The sequence below is a fragment of the Rhodnius prolixus genome, unplaced genomic scaffold (genome assembly GCF_049639745.1).
Source record: "Rhodnius prolixus isolate KJV_2025 unplaced genomic scaffold, Rpr scaffold_8, whole genome shotgun sequence".
Taxonomy (NCBI): Eukaryota; Metazoa; Arthropoda; class Insecta; order Hemiptera; family Reduviidae; genus Rhodnius; species Rhodnius prolixus.
In genome coordinates, this window is record NW_027411593.1 from 3,169,423 (window position 1) to 3,183,510 (window position 14,088).

At 30.7% G+C, this 14,088-nt stretch overlaps 2 protein-coding genes and 1 long non-coding RNA gene across 8 annotated transcripts in view; 1 reads left to right on the top strand and 2 right to left on the bottom strand.

Annotated features, from left to right (window-relative positions):
• The window catches only part of Chsy (Chondroitin sulfate synthase), a 39,382-nt gene extending 37,218 nt beyond the window's left edge, over window positions 1–2,164 (bottom strand). The window contains exon 1 of the mRNA XM_074121371.1: window positions 1,878–2,164. The gene's annotated coding sequence lies outside the window, so the exon portion shown is untranslated. The remainder of the gene's footprint in view (window positions 1–1,877) is intronic.
• LOC141450701 (uncharacterized) overlaps window positions 1–3,431 on the bottom strand; it is a 41,036-nt gene extending 37,605 nt beyond the window's left edge. The window contains exon 1 of the long non-coding RNA XR_012456237.1: window positions 2,928–3,431. This is a non-coding gene — a long non-coding RNA (uncharacterized lncRNA). The remainder of the gene's footprint in view (window positions 1–2,927) is intronic.
• A 20-nt stretch (window positions 3,432–3,451) lies between these two features.
• The window catches only part of Hrb27C (Heterogeneous nuclear ribonucleoprotein at 27C), a 42,126-nt gene continuing 31,489 nt past the window's right edge, over window positions 3,452–14,088 (top strand). The window contains exons 1-6 of one of the 6 annotated variants that reach the window (XR_012456231.1): window positions 3,452–3,586; window positions 3,834–3,994; window positions 4,583–4,623; window positions 4,697–4,863; window positions 6,141–6,327; window positions 11,129–11,211. Coding sequence is in view for 5 of the 6 variants with exons in the window: in XM_074121372.1 (XP_073977473.1) it covers window positions 3,957–3,994; window positions 4,583–4,623; window positions 4,697–4,863; window positions 6,141–6,327; window positions 11,129–11,211 (516 nt within the window). In the remaining variant the exon portion in view is untranslated. The remainder of the gene's footprint in view (window positions 3,587–3,833; window positions 3,995–4,582; window positions 4,624–4,696; window positions 4,864–6,140; window positions 6,328–11,128; window positions 11,212–14,088) is intronic. The other 5 variants (XM_074121372.1, XM_074121375.1, XM_074121373.1 and 2 more) reach the window with 5 other exon arrangements.

The window sequence follows — 14,088 nt, forward strand, 5'->3', positions numbered from 1 at the left end:
GCCTGCTTATAAAATGCCAAAACAAAGATTTATACAAATCTTATTAGCTTCCATTCCGAGATTTGCCCATTATTTTTCCCGTAATCTGTGTGTTCACAAAAGTGTACTTTGCCTCATGGTAACCTCCCAGGAAATGTACTAATTTACGTCTTGAACTTGCTTTTTATACCTAATTAATGTGATCAATAAAACTAGATTCCCGCTGTTTTTATTCATCGTACCAAGCATGTTTATTTTTTATTTTTTTATGATTTAAGGCGCGTCAACATCTAAGATTATTGGCGCCCGGAGCTTTTTTCAGTGCACTGCCGGCCTCCGGACAGTGTACTCTCGTTACAGACAACACTGTCCATCACCGGACAGTGAGCTGTTAGAAGCTCCTAGGAAGAGAAAATCTAAGGGTCAGCAGCTGGATTCGAACCCCGGGACCTCCGCGTGGGAGTCCAGTACGCTAACCGCATAGCCAATCCCTTCCCTCATACCATGTTTATTATATCTGAGACCGGTTTCGGCCTTCCAGCCATCACCAGAGGTAGAAGAAACAGTTTAGTGTTCAGAAATCGACTTCACTTTTTCCGTCTCACTTGGCTAGCGACGGATATTAATCCAGCACTGTGGATGTGACCGCATTTTCAAGTTATATTTCGCCATTATCAGTTTAGTAGAATTTGGCCTAATTATTTCTACTGACTCTACAAAAATTAGTTTACTTGATTTCAATTTATGATTATTCAAGTAATTAGACTTGTAAGATCTCTCGTTTATGAATAAATACTTTTTACAAATTAGCCATCGGTCAGCATAACCTTAAAACAGAGAACTTTAGATGGTTACTGAGAAAATAAATCGATACTGAAAGTGTCTATTGAATCGATTTTTTTCAAATTTATTTGCGATTTTTCTCTTGAAAACGACTTTCAAGTATTACCTTTAAACATCGTGTACTAAATACACACGTTTATATCCACCACTTCAATTGAATTTTTTTTTTCCAGAAAAAATTACTTTTAAGCCCCAGGTTAAAGTTTTCACAGAAAATGGATGCCAAATGGTCTGATGATTAAGAAAAAGTAGTGTTCAAGTCCGCACAATCATCATAACTCGAAAATAAGAAATCGCGAAAAGTTCAAAATCTGGTTATGAGAGGTTTCCACGATAAGGGATGGGAGTTCATGAAGAAGAAAAAAGGTTTTCCAAGTGAGTTTCGAATAAGTTTCAAGTTTATAAAGTCTCGAATCTGAGGCTGTCCTGCTTACATAATGATGTGTCGATTTTATGAACTGAAACTTACGTTGTCTCTGTTGGCTTCTTTATTTTTGAGTAAAGATTTAAGAAGAGGTCCTATACTTGAACTTCTGACCCTGGGTAATGAAATCCTGGTAATAAAATATAACTTTGCAATTATTATAACTGTCGTGAGAAGTTGTACCACTTTTTGGGGGGAAAGAAGCTCCGTCTTCTCCGCTTGAGCAAGAAATAGCTTTCCAGAAGTGAAGTAATTAGAACACTTGACTGGACCAAGCGAGCTGAATTTCTATAGTGAGGATTGGTGATATCCGATATAAACGGATCGCACATCTTGGTTGACGTTCAATTTGTCTCGTATATCTTTTCTTTTTCTTTTTTTTTTTTTGCAAGCAAATTGCTATATTTAGGACGTCACAGAGAAGTAGGAGACAGAATCTCTCAACCGTTTTTTTGGAAAATTTTCCTCAGTGATCAATTTTATAACTTTTATTTGCAGGAAAACTCTTTGAAGGCAATATTGAGGTAGTGAGTTAGGGTTATGTATACCTCTAAACTGCCAAATAAATGTAATGTAAGCAAGCCCTCAATAATTGTATAATTGCAATATCTAAATAAAATTTGGTACATACCCAAAAATTATCAGTCCATCCAGATAAGTCACACTTCTTCACGGAGGCATTCTTTTGTTAATAAAATTATTTTTAATAGTAATTTATTATCGATTTATTGTTCACTTACGCTGCTTATGGTAAAAATAACAACGCGTTGTTAACCATACAATAGACTTCTTACTATAAAATGAGAGAAGATAGACTGACGTACAGACGAGCCGATCTGTGAGAAGAAGTCCGGAGACCTGACAGCGTGCTCCGAGTAGAGGGGAAGACCAGTTTAATAAAGAAACAAGTGGAAGGGATATCTGCTACACCTAAAAAAATAAATCTACCCGAGTTATACCGCGCAATGCAAACTATTTAAAATATAATTGCAGCATTCCATTTTTGTTTTTTGTTTTTTTTGCTACAAATTAAAGATAACGGTATGGATTTATAAGAAATGTTATTGGGTAGAACATGGTGAGGCAGAACTTCTCTCGTCTTGCATTATACTCGAGAATTTCCTGTATGCATTAAACTGGCCCTGGTAAGAGGCTGATAACCTGTTTCAGCACGTTCACAATGTTTGGGATCAAACTCTTTAATGTAGAGAAAGGTCTGTACAAATTCACAAAATCCTTGTTCTTTTCTTTATGCAAATCAAAAAATAGATTCAATTAACCAGAGAGAATATCAGAGTAAAAGGTAATATAAATATAAGAATCAGAAACTTTTTTAAACAACCTCTCGCCTAATAGACTCACAAATGAATTTTTAACGCTGTACATACTTTAGGAAGGTTAACTCCACATGTCAAATCAAAAAATATCCGGTATAAGGTCCCCCTAAGTCGAATTTTTTTTTCTTTATTTAAATAAACACACTAATTTAAGCAAACTTATAAACTTAGTCCCGTCCACAAACGACGGCCGATGAACTGCTCGTCAAACCTGAATATTTTACTTATTTATTATAAATATTATTAATTAAAAGTTCTGACAGAGTAAAAGGTAAAATTTAACGAAAAATACACCGAAAAATTTGGTTGTACAGCGGGTCATAATTACAGAAACTGGGACTTACAGCAGCCTTTAGTTATCGCTGGTTCTCGAAACTTAGAGAAACATTGAGACATTCCCAAAAATAAAGACTTTTCACTTTATTTTTTCCTTAATGAATTAAGGAAAATAAAATATTTTTCTTTGTGAGCGGCAAAGAAAGGGGTTAAGAAGTATCTAAAAGCAGTTTGCTTCATCCAAATCTAGAACAAAGACGCATATAATTTGACGTCGTCACCGCAGATCCAACAAAAAAAAATAAAAAATAAAAATATTTTTATAGAATGAAAAGAGGTTAGGGTTCTTTTTTTAACAATACAGATTTTTATAAAAATGCGATTGTAAAATGCGTATAAGATGACCCAAACATTAATAATGGCGATGAACACATTAAAGTAATTGAAGTTTTGAATATTTCAAAAGGAAATTTTGAAGTAGTCCTTTTAGTAAAAATTAAATTATTTTCACATTGTTAACACATGATATCGATAATTAAGTGCGCAGTTTGTCAGAAAAAAAAAAGAAATTGTCTTACTCTAAAGTTTGATTAATTACGTACATACATATGTATGTAAAAGTGGCGTTTCAAATATTTTATTTATGCTATCAAAATCAACTTGGTTTAGAGGAAAGCTAGTCTTTAAGAATAAAAAAAAAAGCTTTACCGCAGATTGTTTTATGAAGGTATTAAATACAATTTTATAGATATTTAATTTTTTATGATTTTAGTGGGGGGGGGAGGTTAGACATTTATTCTTTTCTTTTAAAAAAAATTAATACTATTGGACTCAATTCTTTTTTAAATAATATTATTTTAAAATAGGTTTATATATTTTAATTTCATATTAATTTATATTTTTTGTATTGTTCCATTATTGAATACAAGAAAAATATTAAATTGCGCATGCTCATTAATTTTTTTGTTATACAGTCACATCGAACGGTGAAGTCCGCCATATTGACTAGGTGTATACTCGTGGTAAGGTCAGACGCTAATTCTTACTCACTGGGTATTTTGTGTTAACACCGCTTAATTTTTTTTTTATAACAAAAAATGCGAGTGAAAAATGATATGGACGAAGACGAACAAGGGTGAGTACTTAAATCTATTCTATTTCAAGAAGTTTTGTGGTAATTTAAACTCGTTTTGTTAAGATTCCTAGTTATGGGAGGCCTTTCACAATTTGAAGGGAAGCCAAACTTGTAGAGCCATATTGGAATAATTGTCAGGCCAGCTAGTTAATATTTAGCTTTTAAATATTAGATTTATTAAATTAAAATGTCACAGTTTTTTATTGTGATCGTCTTTTGTTTTAATTTTACACTTTTTTTAAATATTAACTGCGTGACTAAATGTATTGCTATTTGCAATCTGTTGTTTCAAAATATGAGTTGGAGTTAGAACCTATCTTTTAACCAGTCTCTCTTTAATTTAATAATAAATGAATTTTCTTTTTTTGGAATTAATTACTTAATTTAGCAGTTTTTAAAGAAAAAAACTTCTTAGCCCCAGCAGAGCTAAAAATATAAATAACATTATATTTGACCTAATTTGTCTTCCTACACAATCGTATTTCTCAGCACCATTGATTTAATAAATTTTTAATGAAATTTTGCTCTTTCAAGAAATGCAAATAACGAAATTAATGAAAATGTTTTAAAATAACGTACCATTTACAGGAAACTATTTGTTGGCGGACTTAGTTGGGAGACCACCCAAGGTATTAATTCAATTCTTCAGAAATTCCAGTTAATTTCTTCATAGCAATTATATAATTTTTATTATTTGTTTAGAAAATCTTCAACGATATTTTGGTAGATATGGAGAGGTGATAGATTGCGTGGTTATGAAAAATAGTGAAAGTGGTCGTTCGAGGGGATTTGGTTTTGTTACATTTTCTGATCCTGACAATGTGGCATTGGTACTCCAAAATGGACCTCACCAACTGGATGGACGTACTGTAAGTAAATTATGTATTACATTTTTAAAAGATATCAGTTGCTTTTAATACGCATACTTAAGATTTAATAATTTTTTACCCTGAGCCAGGAATTAAAGTGAATATATTTCTCATTTAGTTTCATTAAACCAAATTTGGTGTAATTCCAAAGATGAAATAACCTTCATGTCAGATTTTTTTTTTTTGTCAATTTCCTTTTTATGATTTTATTAAATTCATAGTGATGAGTTCTCTTTTAACCTTGTTAATGTTATCCTCAATTATTGATTTCTCATCGGACCACGTTTTGCTGAGGTTAATGGAAGGTTTTTAGAGACTGGTTCCTCTGAAATTTTTAGCTTTCAGTTTTAAATTGTAATTTTTGAAATTTTAATAGTACATTAGTTAATTTTTAATTACGGAATGATGGTGAAATTTTGAAATTTATATACGAGTCCTTCCAAATTTTCCATCGACGCATTTCGCAAAATGTCAGCTTACTTCGCATTCATTCTACCTTTAGGTTATGCTATTGACGTATATTGTGTCCTTCAGTCGACACCCTACCCATCAAGTACTCTCCTCCAAACTATAATAGTTACTAATGTAAGTAGGTCCTCAAGTTTTTTTATCTCTTGGTTTCCCTACCCAGTACTTCCTGTAAGTTACATAACTATGTGTTTCTACGTATTTTCACTTTCATCCATTCTTGCAAACCTACCTTTTATGATCGCATTTTCGGCTTCACCTGATTGAATGAATATTTGATAGTATCCATAAGTGGTAGGGCATATCCTGAGGCTTGCTAGAAATAAACTATTAATACATGTAAGATAATCCCTGAATATTTTTTAACTTCTCCACTGATAATTTATCAGAAAGTGATTTTCTTGTTTTGCAAGTTAGTGCACAATAGTAATAATTTATTTATTTTTACATTAATCAACCACTCTGAGATTCAACATGGTCATCATCAGTTGATTATGATATTTTTCCACTTTTTCATTTTCTAATTATCCTGACTACTTTTGATAACACCAGTACATCTCATAATACTATTTTCCAACAGAACTTCTCGCATAGCTATTCTTAACATTTAAAAAGTTTTTGTCAACCATTTGAATTATATCTTATTTTTATTCTGATCTGAATGATCGAAAGGTGAGTTAAATATATCTTATCATCGCCCAGGTTCTAATTAATATCATAACACGCTTCTGAATGCTGGAAAAGCCAAAACTATTAATTAGGTTAGGTATTAACAACACATTTACTAAAACAATTTTCTCTTTAAACAGATTGATCCAAAACCATGCAATCCAAGAACGTTACAAAAACCAAAAAGAAGTTCAAGTTATCCAAAAGTTTTCCTGGGTGGTCTGCCTAGCAATGTAACTGAAACAGATTTGAGAACTTATTTTGCAAGATTTGGCAAAGTTATGGAGGTGGTTATAATGTATGACCAAGAGAAGAAAAAATCGAGAGGTGAGTATTTTTTTTTTTTTAAATTTATTATTTATTTTTATATTTTATAAAAAATTTGTAAGTATATATCTTTTATACTCTTCTTTATTTTATTTTATTTTTTTAACTTAAACTTTTTAAAAAGTATGGGCACCCATAAATTTATAATCGTGTATGATATTACACGTATAAAACAACAAATACCTTAATAATTTTATTAGTGTTATTTTTTTTTTTTTATGTATGTCACAATTATTTTATTTAAAAAAATTTATATAATATTAAGTATTAATTCCTTCTTCCATTTAAAAAATAAAATAATGCCCCGTATGTTAGTTTCCAAAAATTTTCATAGAATTTAAGTTATTATAGGTCGTCCAATAATTTTCATAAATTTATTAATAATTTTCTTTTCAAATGTAAACATATACATATACACAAAAATAACTGTTAAAATAATATTTTGAGTAGAAATTTATTAACTTTGGATATTGTAATTTTTATATATATATTACTTTATTTTTTATTGTAATAATTTTTATAAAATTTCAAGAATTTAGTAGATCATATTTTTTAAGTTAAAAAAAGTTTTTATTTATGAATTTGTTTATTTTGGGAAATGTTAATTTATACTTACCTCGCCATTTTGTTTTTTTTTAAATTGAAGTCGGGCATTGAATGTTTGTTATTCAAATTTTTGGTTTTTTACATTCTAATAATCAGCGCGAAAATTTTCATTGCCCCAATCTTTATTTTGGGCACCTTTATTTGGGCCCCACCAAAATATAAAAAAATTTAGAAATAACATAAAAATAACACTAAGAAAACTATATTTTTATTTTGTTTTTGAATGGGTGACCAAAACAGTCCAGGTTACTTTTTCTTTTTACCTTTTTTTTTTTTTAATTATTATTTTTCTCTATTCTTTTGCCGTAGTTGACAGATTTACTGCATTAGTTCCTCATGAGGTAACATTAAAAAGAAAAAATAAATAAATAAAAGTAATTTCATTAAATGAATATATAAGCTGATTTGGATACAAATATATAATTATTTATTTTGTTATCCGAACAGAGGCAGTAAAAAAAATAAAATAAAATCAAAACGCTTTTCTTCCATAATTATTAATTTTGATGCCTTTTTTCAGAATTTAATTATATTTTGTTCTTTTTCATATTTTAATTGATTTTATTTTGAATTCGTTATCACTGCTGCCGTCTTCAAAGTGTGATTCATTTTTTTTTCTTGTCAATTTGCCTTTTCTCATTTTTGTTTGAATTGAAGTTATTCATAAAAAAAAAAAAGTAATGATAGTTGATTTTTTAATGTTTTGATTGAACTTTTTATTTGCTATAAAAAGAAGAAATAAAATAAATATATCCAAAAGATAAAGATAGGGCATTTAACCTTTACAACGTTTTTTTAATGAACCGGATGTGGAGTTTTCAGTAAAAGAAACGAGAAAAGTTTTCAATTATTTATATGTTACCTCTTCAAACTTTATTTATTTTTTTTAAATTCGCGTTTTATTTCGGATATAATTCAGAATTTTAAGTATTACTATTTAGAAGTATGATGAATTTAGGCAAATTTTCTGCAAGAAATGGATAAAAAGTATATTTTTGATCTAACCTTTTTGGGGGGTCCTTCTAATTTCAATAATTCCATATTTTTTGGCTTCCACAACTTGAGATCGTAAGTTTTTAGTTTATCGAGGCATAGCTACTAGAAAATGGGAATTCCTTGATTTATAACAAAAATAGAGCGGATGTTGCGATATGTTTTAGCCAACAATGATAATTATTTTAAAATTATTTGCGAAGTTTGGCTATGAATTCTGTGTAAAAAATGCCATTGTTTATTGCATACATTTACTGATGCTCCAATCAACATTGATGTTCAACATGCAATCTACATGTCTTGTAAAAAGATATAGAATATTTCGAAACGTTGGCATTTCTGCATTTTATACATCAAATAATGTTAGGTAGGGTTTGCCAATCAAGTCACTTCTAATCTTCCATTAATACAAGTTACAGTAATGCTTTCACTTTTAAGTACATTACGTGATAACATAAATTAGTACATTTTAGTGTAAATTATGACCAATGTGGATGTCCATGAATCGATGAACATCGAATACACCTGGACGTTGCATCCGCGCATAGATTTGTGGTTTTAACGGTTCCATTTTGTTTGTTTTCATCTGTTAACAACTGTACTAGAGGTTCCTAGCATTTTTGGACCTGTTGGTTACCATATCAAAATTTATGAGAATCATTGTTGGTTGCTGTATTAACGCTTTTTTTTTCGGCCGAGTAAATGCTACTTGAAAATAATTCGTGCAGATTTTTGCTGAGACAATGTAATTGTGGTAGGACAGGCTTTCTGTGGCAATTAAGCATTTTCATTGGCGTGGTAAAATCACGGTTTTCTGAACGTTCGCATAAAATCTTATCTGTAGCTGTCCGTACTTGAAACCATGGCTAGTAAAAACAATTGTTGATCTCGTTTACGGTAAAAAAAAAAAATTAAGTCGAATAGAAATTCAGAGCTACGTAGGGCTATCGCTGTATTGAATTGTTCAATTATATCGATTAATGTTATCATCCAGTGTATATTATGAGAAAAATTGTATCATGTCTAAATGGAAAATGAAGTGAACTTGTGACCCTGTAACTACTTAGCACTGGGGCATTCGCTCACCAATGAATAAAAACCTTAACATTTCTAAATCCCCTGAAACGATCTGCATGCAACATTTAGATACATTTTTTTGGAGAATAATTAGGTGTGTAATTAATAATAATGCTGAATTACAAATTTCGAATTAATATTCTCCTGTATTTCCCTTAGTTTCGTGGTTTACTAGTAGCTAAATTTGTGTTTCTTAATTTTTTATAGTATCTCGGTTTTTATTTAATTGAAGCAACCTCTAAGAGATTTTCTTTGTGATTTAAGTTGTAATTTTGACATAATCTGGTTTGCGACAATAAAAGTCGTGTGATGTTTTACCTTGTATACCTGATTCTCAAAATGTTTTATTGACGATTTTGGAACTAATATAGAATATTATTTAATTAGCAATGACGTTTAAGCAAAAACCTAATTTCTGATAGATATCATAATTCTATTCTTGCCACAGTTTGAATTGTTCTATCTCCATTTCTGTAATGTTCACTGTAGACGCTCGCTACAGTCTCTTAGAGAACTGAAATTTCTGTGGTACATTGCCTTCTCATTCCTATCTTCAGCAGATCAACCTGCTGTCCTGAGAACCACCTAATTCTTCCTGCCATTGGAAGATCCAACTTCCAGTCTTTTCCAGACGTGGTTGCGATTATCCATAAAATTTCAGAGTGATCTGAAATCATGATTAGTTTATTCTAATCTCGGATCGGGCTCTGCCAACGGAAGAAAATTGTTCCTAGGCTTATGAGAGGGCCTATTATACCCCTTAATCTTTTTCATAACTATCATTCAAAAACGCCAGGGCAGAGGCGTGCAAGGACTTTTTCTCCTCTATTTTAGGTACTTTTAGGGAATAGGACAGAGGTTCGACCCCTTGGCCCAACTTCTATCCAGCGGTTCCGCAGCTGGTTCCTTTCTTTGTAGATGGCGATTAGGCCAGTGATCTTAACTCAGTTTTCATTTTGCCAAGGAAGTAGTTATTACATATCTTGTCGCAACAGGATGAATACTTAGGCTGTTACTCCTATTTTCGAATTAGTTATTTATTTAGTTTTATTCCAAGACCAATTTTCAAAGAACATTCTATTTTTGAACTTGTAATTCAGTATACATTTTCTTCACACCTGCTTATATTATTAACCAATAAATGCTGTTTGGTGGCAAGTGTTGCAGCAAGCAATACCGAGACGCGGAATTAAATTTCAACGTTTCCACTGAGCGTATTTTAAGGGGCACCATTATTCCCTGTTTTTTACGATAAGGTTTTGTAGGTTTAAAAAAAATGACAATGATTCCCTAATTATAATTTCAAAATTTGTATTTTTTTTTAATTTACTAATTAATCGTTAATGAAATTTGTTAAATTTATTCATTTTCTTTTGTATTTTTAATTTATTTTTCAATTGGTACTTATTTTCCCGACGTTTTTCCTGTTTTACTTTAACTTTTTTTTTTATGGTTTTACTTAATACTTGTTTTGTTTAATATAATAACTTCTAATTTAACTTCTACCAAGGTATTTATATTATCATTTTGGTGGGTATTTATTTGAGGCTCGGATTGCATGCGTTGTTTTTCTTTCTTTAATATTATTAGACTAAATTTTAAGAATATTTATTTATTACTTTCGAATTTTCCTAAATTATTGCTTTTTTACTCAATTTATCTTACTTGTCCACACTATATTTTTGGGTAATTTATTGTTTGCAGTTATAGTAAAAAAGAAAATTCTAGCTGTTAAGGGTTCTCTTTTATTTGATCAGAAAAGATATTTATTATAGAAGTTAAGGTGAAATTTTAATGTTATCCTTATATTCGTAGTTAGTTTTAAAAGTAACAACAAAAAAGAGAATTGTCAAATAGTTTTTTAAAATAATTATTATCTGTATTGGTTGAATGCCCACGTTGATTTATTACTTCTCATTTTTGGCCCCAATTTTTTTTTTTAGATAATTTATAATTTTAAGTAAACTTTAAGTACTTAATTTTTAAGTAATTAAGTATATTAAAAAAAAAAAAAAAATTAGTTAAGTTGTGTTCCCGGAGGAAGGCAGCAGTGAAAACCAACACTCTTCTAAAATCAACTTCTCTGCATCAACACAACACACAACATTTCCTTCTTTGTGTTTAGGGTTTGGGTTTTTATCCTTTGAAGACGAGGACTCCGTGGAAAGATGTGTTTCCGAGCATTTCGTCAACCTGAGTGGCAAACAGGTACACTAAAAACCGCCACAAATCATATAGCTTCATCCTGTTTATTTTGTTCATTTTTTAAAAAATTTAATTATCGATTACTGGTTTTAAATTTTTAAACAATTGTAAAAAAGTAAAGTAATCGCCTATTTTTTCAGGCGGGGCTTAACGTCCAACTACCAATTAGGTGACGTGGACGGAGGCGACTAGCAAGCATACTATACTGTAAATTTCTTTTATTAACCATTAAATGAAATCCAAGGCCTAAAGACCGGGAATCGAACCCAGTACCACAATGCATATTAGCTTTGCAGGTCTCGCCTCTAACCGCTCAGCTATCGTGGCGCCTTTTTAAACAATTGTGTGTGTGTTTCCCCCCCCCCTCTTTAAATTAAGTTTAGATGCACCATATTTGAATAAAAGTTGCGCAAAAAAAATGTTAGTGGCGACAGTTCTGTGGGAGAACTTAGTGTCGATTGGTTGGTAGCTAAAGATTTTATTTTTTGTGGCTTTCTACCTATCAGGCAATTTCCCCGCGATTTACTCTGTGCTGTTCATATTTATCGAGGATTGTCCTTAAAAGGCATGGGTCCCCATAATATGTCTATGGCACCGCAGCGGAACCATAATTTCTGTTTTACTTACTCTATTTCAAAGAGGATAATGCACACACACCACTTAGACAAAGTTGTAGCATTTTTTGCTAGCGATTTGCCATAGCATGGAACACGTCCCTCCGGCCACTCGGTAACTTGAGGTCTGTTAGGCTGGGGCACACGATACGATACTTTGCTTGTAATCTTGTGATCACCATCAGGCCTAACTGAAGTCAAAATCTTGACAATTATTCAGTGTGCAAGTTGATGATCAGATTCTTCAAGTTTAACAAGAATAAAATGGAAAATTTGTTTCCTACAATTTACAAATTTCCTTAGGATGAATTAGCGCATTTTTTTAGCCCCAAATTATTTGTATTTAAATTTTTTTAAATTAATTAACAAATTTTACACAGAAATTTAAAACCAGTAATTCTAGAAGCTACAGGATTTATTTTTATTAATTTTATTTACTATGTTTCCATAAATGTTCTCTCGATCTGGAATGTATGTATATTCATGAATAAATGTAAATGTGGTTTATTAAATTTACTAATTGGTAAAACTCGTATTTTTACCTTTTTTTAAAAAAATTCGAGAAATGGAAGCTATTCAGGAATGAAGCCTAGGATTTTTAAAGTGAAACCAAAAGTTTACTTTAATAGACTAGTTAGCAGAGAGATTCATTTTTAAAATCTGAATACAAATTAAATACCCATTTTTTTTTCTTTAATTATTTTAGTTTTCCTCAACAGTTTTTTAAATCATAGATTTCTCTTTTAATTTCGATTAACTTAAACGTCTTTTATAATATAAATATATTTCACTTATTGTTTTTGATATTTAATTGTGTTAAAATACGTATTTATTTCGCAATAATTGTCATTTATTTGCAAGTATTTGCTTTTAGGATAATATTCTCATAGTTTTATTCAAAAAATAATTCTTAGATATCGTTCACTCAACGGATTTGGATTCATTTGAATAAATTTAGTTTATTTTAATTTATTACATTGCGGAATAGCTTTGCTTGAACAATATTTTTCGTTTTACAGTCTGTCATAGATGTTTACAATAATCATTACTCTCATTTATCTCATTTCTTTTTGTTTATGAGCAATGCTTGGCCTCGGAGAAATCTGTTAGACCCTCTTATGTCCTTGGGGGGGTCTTCAGAGAATTGAAGGCATAGTTTTTCTTCTTCGAAGAGCCGAATTTTCCATACGAACTTGATTCGAGCACATTCCGTTGTCATTAAAATGAGTTGTTTTTGAGCCACAAGTTTTTTTTTTTTTTCAGGCTAAGTTGTCGCCTCAATTTAATCTCCCATCCGATCTCCGATCGGGCATATAATGCTATTTCTGCTAGATAACAATCGTTTTAAATGCAAATAAATGCGTTATATTAATGAACATTATTTTCTGGATACTAACAAAACTTCGCTTTTTGTTCTTTTCTGGTTAAATTTGTTTTTGTTCTTTGTTAATTGTTTTCAAGTACGTCCTATTCAGACTTTTAAACATTTATCTCTCCAAAAAGCTGTTCCGCAATGTAATTCGGTTAATTTTTTTTTGAAAGTAAAATTATAATTAGGAGATTAAGAGATTGTGTTTTGTCACTTATGAAGGGAAAAAACTTCTTTTGGAACTAGTTGTAGTGGTGTTAATAATATTTAATGGTGTTCATGTATTTAAGACCTAAAATTAAAGTCTTTAACGATTCAGTTTTAATAGTTTTTACTAATATATATTCGGTTAGTTGTATAGTTTATTTCTATTGTTATTTTAAAATTCTATCACATACAAAAGGGAGATCTCAGTTCATTCAAAGTAATCCTCAGCTCAGGATTTAATTTTCTCAATATTAAAAGTATAAATAAATCCACTATTCTTTCTCTTACTGCAATTGTTAAAATAAAATAAATAAATATACGCATATCTTATTCAAATTTCAATTATATTGTAGAAGAAGGTTCTTGCAAAAGCCTAGGCTATCGCGACCCAGGGGCACCGATTAATTACAGCACCCCTTCTAATCCAGTTTGACTAGAATTAAGAGTCTGGAAAGAAGCTCGTGGACTAAGTATAAAGGCGTGGATTTGCTCAGCTACGAGCCGAAATTGAGTCAAACTAACAAACCATTTACACTTTCTAAAAACTTGAACTGCTAATTAATCTAAACTTAGAATATGGATTAATTAAATCTAGAGGTAATATTTGTCTGTTGTGGACGCCATGACCTCCCGTCAATTCACGATTTACTCTCAGTTCGCAGCAACGTTAGGGTGGCTAAATGGTGAAAC